This window comes from Neovison vison, chromosome 7 (assembly GCF_020171115.1).
Source record: "Neovison vison isolate M4711 chromosome 7, ASM_NN_V1, whole genome shotgun sequence".
In the NCBI taxonomy this organism is placed as follows: domain Eukaryota; kingdom Metazoa; phylum Chordata; class Mammalia; order Carnivora; family Mustelidae; genus Neogale; species Neogale vison.
In genome coordinates this window covers 157,423,360-157,441,151 of record NC_058097.1, presented here as the reverse complement: position 1 = coordinate 157,441,151, position 17,792 = coordinate 157,423,360, and the positions used below count along the sequence as shown (strand labels likewise).

At 39.9% G+C, this 17,792-nt stretch overlaps 1 protein-coding gene across 2 annotated transcripts in view; it reads left to right on the top strand.

Annotated features, from left to right (window-relative positions):
- Window positions 1–17,792, top strand: part of DENND5A (DENN domain containing 5A) — a 101,135-nt gene that overhangs the window by 73,435 nt on the left and 9,908 nt on the right. For both annotated transcript variants that reach the window (XM_044258795.1, XM_044258793.1), the window contains 4 exons: window positions 7,942–8,094; window positions 14,117–14,201; window positions 16,642–16,726; window positions 17,185–17,313. In XM_044258795.1, coding sequence (XP_044114730.1) covers window positions 7,942–8,094; window positions 14,117–14,201; window positions 16,642–16,726; window positions 17,185–17,313 — 452 coding nt within the window. The remainder of the gene's footprint in view (window positions 1–7,941; window positions 8,095–14,116; window positions 14,202–16,641; window positions 16,727–17,184; window positions 17,314–17,792) is intronic.

The following is a 17,792-nucleotide window of genomic DNA, read 5'->3' as shown; positions in this document are numbered from 1 at the left end:
AATATATAAAGAACTTACACAACTCAACACCAGTAAATGGTCAGACTTGAACAGACATTTTTCCAAAGAAGACATACAGCTGACCAACAGACACATGAAAAGATGGTCATCATCAATGAAATGCAAATCAAAACCGTAATGAGATACCACCTCACACCTATCAGAATAGCTAAAATCAAACACACAAGAAACAACAAGTGTTGACAAGGATAGTAGGGAAAAAGGACCCGTTGTGCATAGTTGGTGAGAATGCAAACTGGTGCAGCTACTGTGGAAAATAGTATGTGGGTTCCTCAAAAAATTAAAAATAGGGTTCTATGTTTCAGCAACTGTACTACTAGGTATTTACTCAAAGAATGCAAAAACACTAATTCAAAAAGATTATAGTAACATTATTTACAATAGCCAAATTATGGACGCAGCCCAAGTGTCCATCGATTGATATGTATAGGAAGATTACTCAGTCAGAATAAAGAGTGAAATCTTGCTATTTGCAGCATGTATGGATCTAGAAGGTATAATGCTAAGTGAAAAAAGTCAGTCAGAGAAAGACAAATACCATGATTGCACTCATGTGTTGAACTTAAACGAACAAAGAAAAGAGACAAACCAAAAATCAGACTCTTAACTGTAGGAAACAGATGGTTACCAGAAGGGAGATGGGAGGGTGGATGGGTGAAATAGCTGATGGGGATTAAGAGTACACTTGTCTTGGGACGCCTGGGTGGCTCAGTTGGTTGGACGACTGCCTCCGGCTCAGGGCGTGATCCTGGAGTCCTGGGATCGAGTCCCACATCAGGCTCCCAGCTCCATGGGGAGTCTGCTTCGCTCTCTGACCTTCTCCTCGCTCGTGCTCTCTCTCACTGTCTCTCTCTCTCTCAAATAAATAAATAAAATCTTTAAAAAAAAAAAAAAAAGAGTACACTTGTCTTGATGAGCGCTGAGTAATATATGGAACTGTGGAATCACTATATTGTACACCTGAGACTAATATAACACTGTATGTTAATTACACTGGAATTAAAATAAAAAAGATAAAATTAATAATTAAAGATAAAATAAATTTAAAAAAATAGAGTGATGGGATGCCTGGGTGGCTCAGTTGGTTAAACGTCTGCCTTTGTCTTAGGTCATGATCCCAGGGTCCTTGGATCAAGTCCCACATCAGGCTCCTTGCTTATTATCCAGGAGCCTGCTTCTCCCTCTGCCTGCCATTCCCCCTGCTTGTGCTCTCTCTCTTTCTCTGACGAACAAATTAAATCTTAAAAAAAAAAAAGTGAGACCAATTGACATGTTTACTGTACAGGTTTAGGCAGAGTAGGCAAAGAGCTGGCTTTTAACTAACATTGTGGTTTTGTGATGAGCACTGAGTAATGTATAGAGTTGTTGAGTCACTGTTTTGTACACCTGAAACTAATGTAACTATGTTGACTATATTGGAATTAAAATAAAAATCAGTGCTATATTGACCAGCAGACCTCTAAAACTATTCGCCTTATGTACTGATACTTCATACCTACAGAGTAATAATTCCCTATTTTCCCTCTTTCCCCTCCCCCAGTAACCACCATTGTGTTTGCTTCTGCGATTTTGACTATTTTGGGTACCTCTTACAAATGGAATTGTGCAGTATTTGTCCTTTTGTGACTAGCTTATTTCACTTAGTGATGTTCTCTTGGTTCATCCATGTTGCTGCAGAAGGCAGGATTTCTTTCTTTTTTAAAGGCTGAATAATATTGTTTTGTATAGTAAAATTCTATTGAGTATCTGTACCACATTTTGTTTACTCATTTATCTCTTGATGAACACTTGAATTGTTTCCGTGTCTTGGCTATCTTGAATAATGGGGCAATGATCATGAAGTACAGATAGCTCCTTGAGATTCTGATTTCAGTTCTTTTGGACATATACTTAGGAGTAGGATTATTGGATTAAAATAAAACCGTTGTTTTTTTTTTTTTTTTTAAAGATTTATTTATGAGATAGAGAGGGAGAAGAGTGTGTGTGTGAGAAGGAGAGGGGCAAAGGGGAAGCAGACTCCCTGCTGAGTGGGAAACCCCATGTGGGGCTTGGACAGGAGATCATGACCTGAGCCAAAACCAACAGTTGGTTGCTTAACTGACGAGCCACCCAGGTGTCTCCAAAATATGGCTGTTCTTAATTTTTCATGTTTTAGTTATGAATTAATTCCTTTCTCCCTCCCTCTCTCTTTCCCTCCCTCCCTCCCTTGTGGTTTAGGAGTGTAGGTGAGGGGTTCAGTAGGGTGGAGTCTGGAACCAAAGACCTAGAAAGAATTATTAAGACATCTTTGGTGCAAAATGGTGGTTTTATTGAGGCACGGGGACAGGACCTGTGAGCAGAAAGAACTTCAGCCTGGGATTGTGAGGGGTGACTGATTATATACTGTGGGGTTGGGGGGAGGTAAGGAAAAAGGGAGGTTTCTGAAAGACAGGCCCTTATCAGATTAACTGTTTTCCCCCTCTAGCAAGGCATTAACATTAAGTTAGATGGGAGATTGCCTGAAAGAATATCACACATGTCCCACCCAGGGGTGGTGGTGGTGGGGGGGTGGCAGGATGTCAGCTTGTGGTTTGTCTTCACCTTGCCTTCTGTTCCCTCATATTCCCTCCCCTCCCCTCCCCTCCCTCCCTCCTTCCCTACCTTCCTTCCTTCCCTGGGCAGCAAAGCAAAGTTTATTGAGAGTACAAAGCTCCCAAAGAGGGAGGGGGCCTGAGAGGATTGCCTATGAGTGTAATTTCTAATAAAACTATAGCCTGTCAACCAAATCAGTGTACCATGATTTTTGGGACAATTCAACTAACTTGATCTCTACTACACCCTGTTTATTCATCGGTGGAAAAGAAAGATTTTCCTGCATTTTCAGTTTGTAAGTGGTGGTTGTTATGCGCCAATAACGGGTCCGTGATTAAAGGAGCGAGACTGATACAAAGCGAAGGTCAAGCAAAGCTTTATTTTGCACCAAGCATCAAGAATCTAACCGAACGTTCGGGGCCGCACCTCTTACAAGAGAGGGCGACCCTTCTCTGCTTCACAGACTAGCTTTTAAGGGCAAAGGCCATGCGGTCGGGCCTGGCCACGCACAGGTGGCCAATGAGATTGTAACACACAGAGGAAACTCCACAGTGATGCTAGGTGGCCAATTGAGTTACAGTTTACCCTAGTAGACATTTGAACCAGCCTATTACACCTTGATTAGGATTGGCGCCCAATGGGCGCCTGGGTGGCTCAGTGGGTTAAGCCGCTGCCTTCGGCTCAGATCATGATCTCAGGGTCCTGGGATCGAGGCCCGCATCGGACTCTCTGCTCAGCGGGGAGCCTGCTTCCTCCTCTCTCTCTGCCTGCCTCTCTGCCTGCTTGTGATCTCTCTCTGTCAAATAAATAAAATAAAATCTTTAAAAAAAAAAAAAAAAAAGGATTGGCTCCCAAAAGGCTCCCAAAGGGCGGGGTCCATACTCCTTGGTAACCAGGGAGACAGTATGCATCCCCCACACTGATCGGATGTCTCCACCTGGCCTGACCCACCTTTGTATCTGGGCTTTGTTACCTAAAGCTGGTTTCCGGGACTTGTCTCCAAGTAAATCCCCTGGGGGAAGGGGAGCAGGGACAGTTTCTAAATAGGTCCTTAACAGTGGTGACTTATAGGAAGAAATCCAATATACTTTCTCTTCCAGAAGAAATCATTACAGTTACTAATTAGAAGATATATCAGTACTGGTATTTTGAATTCAGGTGTTTTAAAAAACAGCTTCTATCGGCTTACTCTGAGTCATTGGTATCATTATTTTCCACACAATATTGTCTTTTCTGCTATCAAGAACATTGGTGGTGCTGTCTTTCTTGAAAGAAGCCTTCTCTGTTGACTCTGAGGTTTGTTTTCCAAGCGGCTAACATTCATTCTCAGGTTTTGAGATGCAAGCCGAGGCAGTGACAAATTCCTTATATCCATTCTTTGGTTAACAATGATTATGAAATACATCCCAATATCAGAGATGTTAATACGCAGAATAATGTATGTATTAGAATTGAAGAAATACAGTAATCAGTCTAGCACTGCCAAATGGTGGTTACCATTTGTAGAGCAATGGGAACTCTTGTACTGTTGGAAGTGTAAATTAGTGTGACTACTTTGGAAAACCATGTGGCATTATCTAGTATTCTTCTGGATATTTCCCCTAGAGAACCCTATTTTGGCAGTGTGATTCAGGAGATCTGTACAAGTAGCTTATAGCAGCATTCTTTGTAGTATCCCCAAACAGGAAACAACCCAATGCTAATCAGTAGTAGAATTAATAAGTGAATTGTAGTATATTCATATGATGGACTGCTGTACAATGATGGACATGGACAACAGTTGCCCCCATCAATCTGTGTGAATTTCACAAACATAAAGTTTAATGAACAAGCAAATCACAAATGAAAATGTACAGGCAAAACTAAACCACCTCGTTTTGCAATGCAAATAAAGATGATAAGCATTTCTTTGCTTCTCTGTGGTTCTATTGTGTAGGTCAGGATAGTGGTCATTTCAGGAGTGAAAAGGTAATTTAGAGAGGACACATGGGGTGCTTCAAAGGTATGAATGGGCAGTGTTTTATTTCTTAACTTGGGTGATGGTTATAATAGTGTGTGAAATATATATATATACACACACATATATGTATGTATATATAAAAAAACCCACATGATTATGAGGTCTTTTTTGTGTTTAAAATACTAAAAATAGCAACAATGGAAAAAATATGCCAAAGTATTAAGAATTATTTTCTTAAAGGTGGAATTAGGGATGATTTTCTTCTTGCTCTTTAAATTTTTGTATGTCACAAATTTATAACCGAATTAAATCTTAGTTAAGGACTTGAACTCAGTATTCAGGCAGAGTTAGATTCAGAGGCCAGATCTGCTACTTTTTGGCTGTGTGATTTTGGTAAGTTCCCTAAGTTCTCTGACCTCAATTTCCTTATTAGTACATTGGGAACAGTAGTAATACTTTTCTCAGTTGCAGTGTTTAATACAGTGCCTGGCACATAGTTGAAATTATCATTATACAGTGGTTTTTTTGGTTTTTGTTTTATAACAAGCATTGGAAAATTTTTACTTACAAGTAAATTATTCTGAAAACTATAGAACACTTATGAAAGAAACTGAAGACACAAGGAAATGGAAAAACATTCCATACTCGTGGATTGGAAGAACAAATATTGTTAAAATGTCTATACTTCCCAAAGCAATCTCCACACTCAATACAGTTGTGATCAAAATAACACCACCATTTTTCAGAGAGTCAGAACAAACAATCCTAAAATTTGTATGGAAACAGAAAAGACCCTCAGTAGCCAAAGTAATGTTGAAAAAGAAGAGCAAAGCGGGAGGCATAAAAAATTCCAGATTTTGAATTATGTATTACAGAGCCATAATCATCAAGACAGTATGGTACTGGCACAACAACAGATATATATAGGTCAATGGAACAGAATAGAGAGCCCAGAAATAAACCCTCAACTCTAAGGTCAACTAATCTTCAACAAAGCAGGAAAGAATATTTAGTGGAAAAAATGACAGTCCTCAACACATGTTGTTGGGAGAACTGGACAGCAACATGCACGATCACTTTCTTACAACACACACAAAAATAAACTCAAAATGGATCAAAGATCTAAATGTGAGACAGAAAAACCATCAAAATCCTAGGGGAGAACACAGGCAGCAACCTCTTTGACCTAGGATGCAGCAGCTTCTTACTGAACACGTCACCAGAGGAAAAGGAAACAGCTATTGGGACTTCCTCCAGATAAAAGTTTCTGCACAGCAAAAGAAACAACCAATAAAACTAAAAGGCAACCCCTGGGATGGGAGATGATGTTTGTAAATGACATAAAATAAAGAGCTCGTACCCAAAAATCTATGAAGAACTTAATCAAACTCAGCACATAAAAACCCAATAATCATTAAGAAATGGGCAGAAGGGGCGCCTGGGTGGCTCAGTGGGTTAAGCCTCTGCCTTCAGCTCAGATCATGATCTCAGGGTCCTGGGATCGAGCCCTACATTGGGCTCTCTGCTCAGCAGGGAGCCTGCTTCCTCCTCTCTCTCTCTCTACCTGCCTCTCTGCATACTTGTGATCTCTATTTGTCAAATAAATAAATAAAATCTTAAAAAAAAAGAAATGGGCAGAAGACATGAACAGACATTTCTTCCAAAGAAGATATACAAATGGCTAAGAGACACATGAAAAAATGCTCAACATCACTCAGGGTCAGGGAAATACAAATCAAAACCACATTGAGATACCCCCTCCCATTGGTCAGAATGACTAAAAGTAAAGACTTTGGAAACAACAGATGTTGGTGAGGATGCAGAGAAAGGGGAACCCTCCTACATTGTGGGTGGGTATGCAAGCTGGTATAGCCACTGTGGAAAACAGTATGGAGGTTCCTTAAAAAGTTAAAAATAGAACTATTGTATGACCCAGCAATAGTACTACTGGGTATTTATCCATAGGATACAAAAATGCTAATTTGAAGGGGCACATGCACCCCAAATTATGGAAAGAGCCCAGATGTCCATCCACTGATGAATGGATAAAGATGATGTGGTATAGGGACGTCTGGGTGGCTCAGTCAGTTAAGTGTCTGCTTTTGGCTCAGGTCATGATCCTTAGGGCCTGAGGTGAGTCCCATCTTGAGCTTCTTGCTCAACAGGGTGCCTGCCTCTCCCTCTGCTTGTTGCTCCCTCTGCTTATGCTCTTTCTCTGTCTCTCTGACAAAAAATAAAACATTTTTAAAAAAGATGTGTATATATGTACTGCAGAATATTACTGAGCCATTTACGACAACACGGATGGAACAAGAGGGTATTTGCTAAGTCTAATTTGCTAAATCTAGAGGGTATTTGCTAAGTGAAATAAGTCAAAAAGAGATAAATATATGATTTCACTTGTATGTGGAATTTAAGAAACAAAACGAATATAGAGGAAAGGAAGGAAAAATAAGATAAAGACAGGGGAGGCAAACCATAAGACACTCTTAATTATAGGGAACAAACTGAGGATTGCTAGAGGGGAGGTGGGTAGATTTGGGGTAGTTGGGTGATGGGCACTAAGGAGGGCACTTGAGGTAATGAGTACTGGGTATTATATGCAACTGATGAATCACTAAATTCTACCCCTGAAACTAATACTATATGTGAACTAACTTGAATTTTTTAAAATATTTTTTATTTATTTTCAGCATAACAGTATTCATTATTTTTGCACCACACCCAGTGCTCCATGCAATCCGTGCCCTCTATAATACCCACCACCTGGTACCCCGACCTCCCACCCCCCGCCCCTTCAAAACCCAACCCTCAGATTGTTTTTCAGAGTCCATAGTCTCTCATGATTCACCTCCCCTTCCAGTTTCCCCCAACTCCCTTCTCCTCTCTAACTCCCCTTGTCCTCCATGCTATTTGTTATGCTCCACAAACAAGTGAAACCGAACTAACTTGAATTTAAATAAAATCTTGAAAGAAAGAAAAAAAAATAGCAAATTATTTGTCCTTAATTTTGATCCCCTTGACAGGTCCTTTAGATATATTTCTAGCCTTAAATGCTTACAGGTTTGTTTGGTAAGATCAGTTAAACATTGAGAAACAGAGAATGTTGAAATTGATGTGACCAAAGGGTTTTATTCAACTCTTTTCATCTCATAAATGCAAAAAAATTAATCCAGAGTGATGGCATCACTTGCCCAGGGTCATACAGTGATTGCTGTGTTCTTATTTTTGTAACTGGAGGATAAATACATTTAATGTCTCCTGGTCTCACTCATTTTGTCCTTCCCAGCCCAGCAGATATACTGTGTGGGTCACCACAGCCCTCTGTAGTTGAATGTGATCCTCCTGCTCACCATGGTTATCTAATCCTATTGATTGATTCCTTGTAGACCAAGAGGATGCTGGTGGAGAAGATGGGCCGAGAGGCTGTGGAACTAGGGCACGGGGAGGTGAACATCACAGGGGTGGAGGAGAACACCTTGATTGCCAGCCTTTGTGACCTCCTAGAGAGGATCTGGAGTCATGGGCTACAAGTAAAGCAGGTAAGGATTGTGTAGACTCTCCCTGCTGAGCAAAATCTCTTTCTCCTTTCACTTCTAGCTTTCCCACACTCTTCTAGCTGGCTGGCTTTGAAAAATGGTGCATGCCGTGTTGGGTGAGAGAGCTCATAGGTACCAAATATACTCTACAGGTCCTTTACTAATGGTACATTCCTAGTGGGAAAAGCTCTGTAATTAATATTTCTTTTATATACAGATAGCTTAACTGAGAAAGGACTGCAGGAAATTGAGTAAGTTTGATTTTTGCTGTTTGATAACAGAGAATTTCTTTATTTCAGAATACTCTGGAATAGCTAATCAAGATGGACAATTTTTACTTTTATGCATTTTTTTTTCATTTCCCAAAATGAATTTTTATGATCTTTTTCAGAGATTTACAACCCTTTTATGCATTTTTTTAAAGATTTTATTTGAGAGAGAGAGGATAAGAAAGAGAGCACGAGAGCAAGGAGAGTCAGAGGGAGAAGCAGACTCCCCACTGATTTGGAAGCCTGATGTGGGACTTGATCCTGGGGCTCCAGGATCATGACCAGAGCCGAAGGAGTCACTTAACCAACTGAGTCACCCAGACACCCCTACTTTTATACATTTTTTAAATTTGAAGAGAACTTGAAATCTTTTCAAAAGCAGTTTTAGGGGCATCTGGGTGGTGCAGTTGGTTAAGTGTCCGACTCGTGATTTTAGCTCATGTCATGATCTTGTGGGTCATGCCCTAAGAGATCTCATAGAGATCGAGCCCTGCAGTGGGCTCTGCACTCAGCAGGGAGTCTGCTTGAGATTCTCTCCCTCTGCCTCCTCTCCCCACTTACGTTTTCTCTCGCTCTCTAAAGTAAACTTCTTGAAAAAAAAAAGGTTTTAATATGGATAAAATAGAAAATACATGTAAGTATCCATTTATCGAGGGCTGTATTTATGGAGGGCTGACAGTGTGCCAGGCATTGTTGTTGAAGGCACTTGAGGTACCTTAGTGAACAAAACACACCAAGATCTCTGCTCTTCTGGAGTGCTGTTGTCATGGGTATAGAGACTGTCTACCATATCTGTCCTTCAAAACATTTTTTTTCTTTCTTTTTTTTTTTCCCAAAACATTTTTCTGTGTACATCGTACCTACATACTATGGATATTTAAAAATCCAACCACAACGAGATACTTTTTTACATCCACTAAGATAACTAAAATAAAAAAGACAGTAATAAGTTTAGTGAGGATCTGGAGAAATTAGAACCTTCACACTTTGCTGGTGGGAATGTAAAATGGTGCAGCCACTCTAACACTTAACAAAACAATTTAACACTTAACAAAAATGTTAATCATGGTGTTGCATGACACAGTGAGTCTACTTTGAGCTACCTACTCAAGATAAATGGAAATGTGTCTATAAAAATACTTATACAAATGTTCATAGCGTTATTCCTAGTAGGCCAGAAATAGAACAACACAAATGTCTATCAGTTGATGAATAGATATAGTAAATGTGTTGTATCTATACAGTGGAATATAGTTAAGCAGTAAAAGGACTGAGGGATGATACATGGTTCAACATACTAAGTGAAAGAAGCCAGTCACAAAAGACCATATACTGTATGATCCCATGTATGTAAAATGCCCAGAATAGGCAAATCCATAGAAAGCAGATTAGGGGATGTCAGACGGGCCGGAAGAAAGAATAGGGAGTGACGGATGATGGGTATGATGTTTCTTTTTGGGTGATGACAGTATTCTAAAATTAGGTAGTGGTGATGGTTATACAAATCTGTGAACGTACTAAAAACCACATTTTGTTGTTGTTTTAAGATTGTATTTATTTATTTTAGAGAAAGAGAATGAGAGAGAGAACATGTGAGGGGGCAGAGTCAGAAGGAGAAGCAGATTCCCTGCCAGTCAGGGAGCCCAATGCCCGACTCCATCCCCAGACTCCAGGATCATGACCTGAGCTGAAGGCTGTTGCTTAACCAGCTGAGCCACCCAGGCACCCTTTTTTATTTCTTTTTTTGGTAACAGATAATCGTATACTTTGTAAGTGTGGATTTATGGTAATGTGAATTATAGTTCAGTAAAACATTTTAAAAATCCAGATGGGATCATAACTATATGTAATGTTCGTAACTTGCTTTTTTTTTTTTTTTTAAAGATTTATTTATTTGACCCAGAGAGAGAGAGATCACAGGTAGGCAGAGAGAAGGGTGGGGGGGGAAGCAGGCTTCCTGCTGAGTAGAGAGCCCAACACTGGGCCGAATCCCAGGACCCTGAGATCATGACCTGAGCCGAAGGCAGAGGTTTAACCCACTGAGCCACCCAGGCACCCCTAACTTGCTTTTTTTTACCTAATAATAATTTTTTTCATGTCCGTACCTAATTTTTAGGTGATACCATAGTAAGTGTTGAAGAGCTAAAACTATGAATCTGACTTTGGAGTCAGAAAGACTGGGATTTGAATCCTAGCTCTGCTGGGTGACTCCAGTAACTTGTGATTTTTGAATCTCATTTTCTTTATCCATATCCCTGGAATTAATCCAATCTACCTTTGAGGGTTATGATAATTAGATATAATAAACATAAATACCTGGCATGTGGTAGGAATATAACATACTATGGCTATTATGCAAGGCTCTACATGAAGAATTTGTTTCTTTCCTTTTCTGTATAACAAATGAGTAGAATATATACATAATTATTTTATCATTTTTAAGTTGAGCGATCCTGACGTTTATAGTTGAGCTCTTTAGCTTTTCCACAAAGTATACACCCCTCCGCCTTTGATGTTGCCATAAAATTTCTAGAGAGTTAGCCTTCTCCTGCATTTTAAGAAATAATACTGTATTATCACATGTTCTAAACCTGTTCCTGAGGCTTTGCAGCTGTATTCTTAAAAAATTCCCATAGCATGAGAAATATTTTTTGGAGCCCATTTGACTCTCCCTTCAGTTTGGATAGATAAAGGCTACTTGTTTAGTGAGAAACTAATACAAAATAATGGGGACTTTTCAACCGAGGTCCCATTTTGTTCTGAATCCTGCATTTGGAGCACTAAAAGTGAAGCACTGACATTGTCACCAGAGGGAAACAAGGGTATGTTCTTTCTGGCAGGGCGTTTATTCCCTCGGGGACCCATACATGTTCAGCTGCAGATTGTGACCATCCATGTTGCGTTTCTACTGCGTGTTCTCCTTAGGCCTTTACTTTGCTAGCATGTGTGTAGAACACCTTTCTTCTGGTGAGACATTCTCTGGTTATGTTCCAGTCCAGAAGTTCTATAACCTGGTTACCATCATGCATTATGCATGATCCTGTGATCACCCAGATTGTGACCAAATTCACTCTGAGAGTGATCTTATTGCCTTTTTCTGAGGGTACCTTACTGATCAACTACCTGTTTTTATCTATTCAAAAGTAGAGAGAACCCAAACAGCAGTTTTTGCTGCTAGCTTCCTAAACTTTGTTATTGGCCATGACTGCTCACAACTCTCTGGGTTTTCAATGACATTTTTCAAGGAGATGGGCATCCTTCTCCAGTATATTCTTCTAATGCTAAGAAGTGAGGTTTGGTTTTCATACTGGTTTTGTAACTGCTGCCCTTTGAGTAAGTGAAAGTGGGTGGTTTCTCACCTGTGTATGACATCGTTAGAGAATCCAGTGCTATCTCTATCTTGCTTTCCCTATATAATACCCTAAATGGGTAATTAGGCTAAATTGAACCTTGCAGTCTCAATCAGCTTCTGTGCAAAAGAGGAAAAAGAATTATTAGTATCTCCTGATCTAGAAAGACCCCAGTGCTCTATTACTGAGCCTTAACCTGGCTGCTGCACTCTCACTCCTGCCTTTGCTCTCGCTCCAGTAAAATGACTGTGAAACAGAGCATCCCTTCTGGCATGGCGGGCTGGTACTGCTCTAGCCTTTGGCTCTTCAGCAGTGTTGTATGTGAGGGCTCTCTGGTGACCGGCTGTACTTAGTGTATGTCACATGCACACAGGTCTATTAAGGGAGGCTGCCTTCCCAGTCTTCCTAGATTCTGGGGCTACAGTGATGAATAAGCCAAAGTCCCTGCCCTTTCAGGAGCCTACTCTGATTTGGTAGAGGGATGGACAGATTTCTGGAAGTCGAATTACTGAATCAAAGAGTGTGAATATTTTAAGCTCTCGTGTTGTCTTTCACATATATTATATCAATATACCAGTTAGTGTATAGAAGTTGTAAGTCTTGTTGATATTGTTGAACATAATTTTAAAAAAATACTTGGTTTTTCAATGAATAAAATAGTCTTTTCTAGTTTTAACTTGTGTGTGTTTTTAATACCATTATGATTATTGGGTTTTGTTTTAAGCTCGTTAAATCCCTTTTTTTTTTTTTAAGATTTATTTATTTATTTGAGAGATAGGGAAAGAGCAGAGTGAGAGCACAAGTGGGGGTGATGAGCAGAGGGAGAAGCAGACTCCCCACAGGGAGCCTGATGCCGGGCTCAATTCCAGAACCCTGGGATCATGACCTAAGCCAAAGGCAAATACTTAACTGACTGAGCCACCCAGGCACGGATCTTTCTTTTCTTTTCTTTTCTTTTTTTTAAAGTTGGTTAAATCTTATAGGATATCCAAACATACTGCAAGTTTATGTTAACAGCTTGCTAATCTATAGGTGAGGATTTTCTTCCATTCAAATGCTTGGTTTCCGCCCCCTAAAATCTATCAAATGAATAGAAACAAAATAGATTATCAGCTCTTCAAGGGACAAATCTTGAAACCTTAAATCCTCACATTCATCTGAGAGCATAAAATTTTATTTCAGAATATATAACTTCATAAGTTAAATGATGTCTTCCAGGCAGTCTATATAATATAATTGGGAGCAGTTGTTCTGACATTAGATTGAAGCTTGAATCCCAACACTCTGTTTACTATCTGTGTCATCCTTTACAGGTTACTTAATCTTTCAAATGCTCAGTTTGCTCTTTTCTAAAGAGAATGAGCATAGAGGTACCTATCCTGTAGAATAATTGAGAGCATTAAATAAAGTATTATATTTTGAACATATAACATAGTGCTTAGTTTGTAGCAAGTCTCAGGACATGGTAGCTTCCATTATTATTACTATCACTTATCTGAAATATGGAAATAAAGTAATTTATAAAATTATTATAATAAATCCTACTACTAAAAAACCATAATACTATATTTACATTATATCAGCTATATAGAAACATTTACCATTTATCTAAAATAAGGTTTTTATCACATAACAAGGGGCACCGTGTACTGCAGGATGACTAGAAAGAGACAAAGCAATGGCTGGATGGCCAGCTGGGCTCATTCATCACCTAGGCAAATGGCTCCCTTACGTCAGGCTTGCAAATGTTAATCAGACTTGTGCCTTGGTAAAATGACAAATTACTATATGCCTCAGATAGTTTAAACTGCAGCTCTTACATTTCCAATTGTTAAGGTTCTGTATATTAACTATAGTTAAATGCCACTGTACCTTCCTGGCATACCTTCCTGCAGGCTTCTTCATTTTTACCTTCAATAGTAAATCCTCATTTAATGACAGCTTATTCTCCTCAGCCTGAGCTAAGGGCAATAATGCCTTTAAGTGTTTTAGGAAATTCAGGAGCTATCTTAGGGTCTTGCAGACTAGATATTAGCTCCTCTGTACAAAAGTCGTCATGCTCTACCCAGGCTGGCCTTTAACCAAAGCAGAAGTTGATAGGTTGTTTGCTTTTTTTCTTTCTTATCCACTGGTCTATTCATAGACTCTTTGGCCATGTCCTGTTTGAAGTGGTGGACATTTCTCTTTTCCTTTCCATTCTTCTTTATCTTTTTCCTACATTTTAGTAGGTTGATATATTTATATACACTTCATCTGGGTGTACATCGATATAAGGAAATAATAGTACAGATACTTTTTAATAAAAGCCCATGTCTATATGTTAAAAGTATCTATGACTCTGTTCACTGGGTGCCTTGGCCTCTGAAATCTGAAATGATAGGTGTTTGTCCCTTGTGTTGCTTCCAGGGGAAATCAGCCTTGTGGTCCCATCTGTTACATTATCAGGAAAACCGGCAGAGAAAACTCACATCAGGAAGCCTCAGTACCTCAGGTAAGATGGTTTCTGCCCCACTGGGGAGAACCCCCTGCACCTGCTTTCCTGTCCCCCACTGGAGTAATCATGTGCGGTAGACTATTCTAGGTCATTGAAACCTTTGCTGTATAATGTTTCCTTTTTTAAATTTTAAGCTCCTCGGCTCTCTGAACCACAGAGTGTGCTAAATCCATGGGGTTTGCTTTCATTATGTGTTTCTTCACACACACCCCCACCCCCGCCACTTTTTAAAGAAAATTCTATGCCCAACATGGGGCTTGAACTCAGGATGCCAAGATTGAGAGTTGTGTGTTCTGTTGACTGAGCCAGTCAGGCATCTTTGTTTCTGTGCCTTTTGATCAGTGGGATAGATTTATATCAGTAAGAGGACAGTCCTAAAATGATTTTAGGTTTTTAATCAATTTGTGTGGTACTGGTATCCTATGTTTGGAGCAGGTTGTCTTCAGAGTTTTTTGTTTTATACCTCAGAGATGGGCATTGAGATGATCTATCTATTAAAAGAGCTTGTGTCCTACCTTGGAACTCAGAGTCAAGGCCTGGTATAAATGTGAATGATCTCTTAATACTTTTACCTTTTTTTTTTTTTTAAGATTTTATTTATTTATGTGACACAGAGAGAGAGATCCCAGAACCCTGGGATCATGACCCTGAGCCAAAGGCAGATACTTAACCAACTGAGCCACCCAGCTGCCCTTTCTTTTCCATTTCTAATTTAATAAAAATATCAGAGTGAGGAGGAAACTGGGATCCAGAGAGGAATTAAATTTATTCAAGATCATACACTGCGTTCATGGAAGAGGCCAGATTAGGAGCCAGGCCTCTTGTCTCCTGGTCTGGTATTCCTTCTGCAGTGTCCCTTCCAGGATAGTCCCCCTCTTTCCTATACTTCTTGGCAGCTTCTCCCCTTTCTCCTTCATTGTCCTCTGTCTGCCAGGGATTTTGTTTTCTTGGATGTTCTTATCCTAATGGTGAAGATCAGTTCAAATGGAAGTAAAGACATAGGCGTGAATTCAATGTTTCTTTCTCCTTGTGGAGAAAGAATTGACCTCAGTTAGCGTTGAATGTGGCGAAAATAGTTGGCTGAAAAACAGGTATAAGAGTTCTGTAAGTAGACTGATGAGTTTTTTTGGTCCATTTTCTGGATATTAGAACAAAAAGTCTTCTCAGGAAGGCTATAGAAGTTACTGCTGAGGGATAGATGATAGCCAAAAATTGTCAACAGCTTAATGGTGAAGATACTAAGTTATAAGTATTGAACCAGACATAAGGATATATAAATACATTGGCATACCTCAGAGCTATCATGGGTTTGGTTCTAGACTACCACAAAAAAGTGAATATCACAATAAAGTGAGTCTGGTGAATTATTTGGTTTCCCACTGCATAAAAAAGTTATATTTATACTATACTATAGTCTGTTAAATGTACAGTGTTATGTCTAAAAAATATTTATACATTGATTAAAAAATACTTTATTGCTAAAAAATGCTAGCCATCATCTGAGCCATCAGCAAGTCCTAACCATGGATCATGGATCACTACAACAAATTAATAATAATGGAGGTACCTGGGTGGTCCAGTCAGTTAAGCCTCCAGCTCTTTGTTTCGGCTCAGGTTGTGATCTCTTGGGTCATGAGATTGAGCCCTGTTTCGGGCTCTGCACTCAGCGCAATCTGCTTGGGATTTCTTCTCCCTCTCCCTCTGCCTCTCCCTTGCACTTGAGCACACGCTCATGTGCACGCACTCTATCTCAAATAAATGAATCTTCTAAAAAAGCCAAATATAACAATAATAAAAATTCTGAAATATTGTGAGAATTGCCAAAATGTGATACAAAGACCTGAAGTGAGCAAATGCTATTAGGAAAATGATGCCAGTAGACTGCTTGACACTGAGTTGCTATAGACCTTCAATTTGTTATTTAAAAAAAAAAAAAGAAAGTGCAATATCTGTGAGGCACAATTAAAGTGAAAGCGCAACAAAATGAGGTATGCTTGTATTGCAGCATTCTGGGACATGTTCTTTACACATTCCCTTGGCTCTTTTGTAGCCCAGTTTGAGGCAAGAATAGGACATGAATAGCTCAAATGGAAATACTGCTTCCATGGATACATAAGAACATGCTGGATTAGAAGCCAGAAGATTTGTGTTCCCTCCAGTCCTGACTTTGCCACTTGGTAACTAGGGCAAAGCATTTAACTTCTCCAAGTTTCAGTTCCCTACTCTGTGATACCTTCCTTGGCTATGTAGTTGTTAGAGGATTAAATGAGATGATATGTATAAAAGCACAACATCTGATAGCTACTAAGTACTTCATAAATATTCATGAATTGCTACATGTTACCTAAGTAATCAGCTCTTCCTCATTCAAATTTGGGTAGTCAGCTCTTTGGATATTCAGATCTCTCTTTGGACATGACCATCTTTTTTGTTCTAGGAATACTTCTTGATTCAGAACGGAGGAAGTCTGATGCCAGCTCAGTCATGCCTCCCCTGAGAATCTCCCTCATTCAGGATATGAGGTCAGTCTGGATTCATATAAGCCACTAAGAGCCCGTTTTCAGTTGTTCCTTAAGTGTCTACTTTCAACAGCAGAGTCTAGGGGACTTGGGCTTCTGTGGCAGCTCCATTAACCAGGCAGACTCGCCATTGGTCTTGTGCTTCATGATGTAGTTATAGAGCTGCACGAGCAGTTGAGTTTCTTGACATTTTTGGAGAATTATACCAGAGTATCACAGGGCTCCAGGGTTAGCTTGATTTTTTGAGAGCTATATTGTCACCCCTCTGCCCCCTGCAAATTGTGATGGCTTTCTGCAAAGCCACAGGGAAGCCCAGAATTTAGAGAATAAGAGAGATGGACTCTGACCAGGATGGGATCGGATTGTTTCAAGAGGCCTGCTTGGCTTTACAGGGGGAGGTATTGGTAGTGAGTTCCTTTTCTACCCCACTCCCCACCTCCTTTTTCCCATTCTCCCTTCAGGCACATCCAGAACATCGGGGAAATCAAGACTGATGTGGGAAAGGCCAGAGCATGGGTGCGACTATCCATGGAAAAGAAGTTACTTTCCAGACACCTGAAGCAGCTTCTCTCAGATCATGAACTCACCAAGTAAGGCTATTCCACCTGGAGTAGAACCAGGCTCCCAGGAATGGTGGGGAGGGTTTGGAAACCCTTGTGTTAGGAGGGAGAATATTCACTATTTCATTTCTGCTGTGTTCAGCTAAACTCAAATTGCATATGAAGATCTTGTAATATTTCCTCTTCTCCCTCTTTAACTATAGAAGAAAAATTCTGCTATGTTTGTTCTTCCTATCTTCTCAATCTGCCTGTCCCCAAATATCTTTCTTAAAGAGGTAGTGAGAAGATTGAGGTCCTTATTGGGTACCTCAGAGTTTTGGGGCTCCCCTCTCCCAACTGCTTATGGGTGACTTGTATACCTCTTAGGCACAGGGCATTTTCTTGGTCTCTTTCCTGTCCTGGGGAAGAAAGGATTAGGAAAACAGAAGGAAACTTCTAACGTAACCCTTATCTCTTGTTCTTTTCTGAGGCCAGGGCGGGCCCAAAATAACTCAGGCCTTTTTCTTACT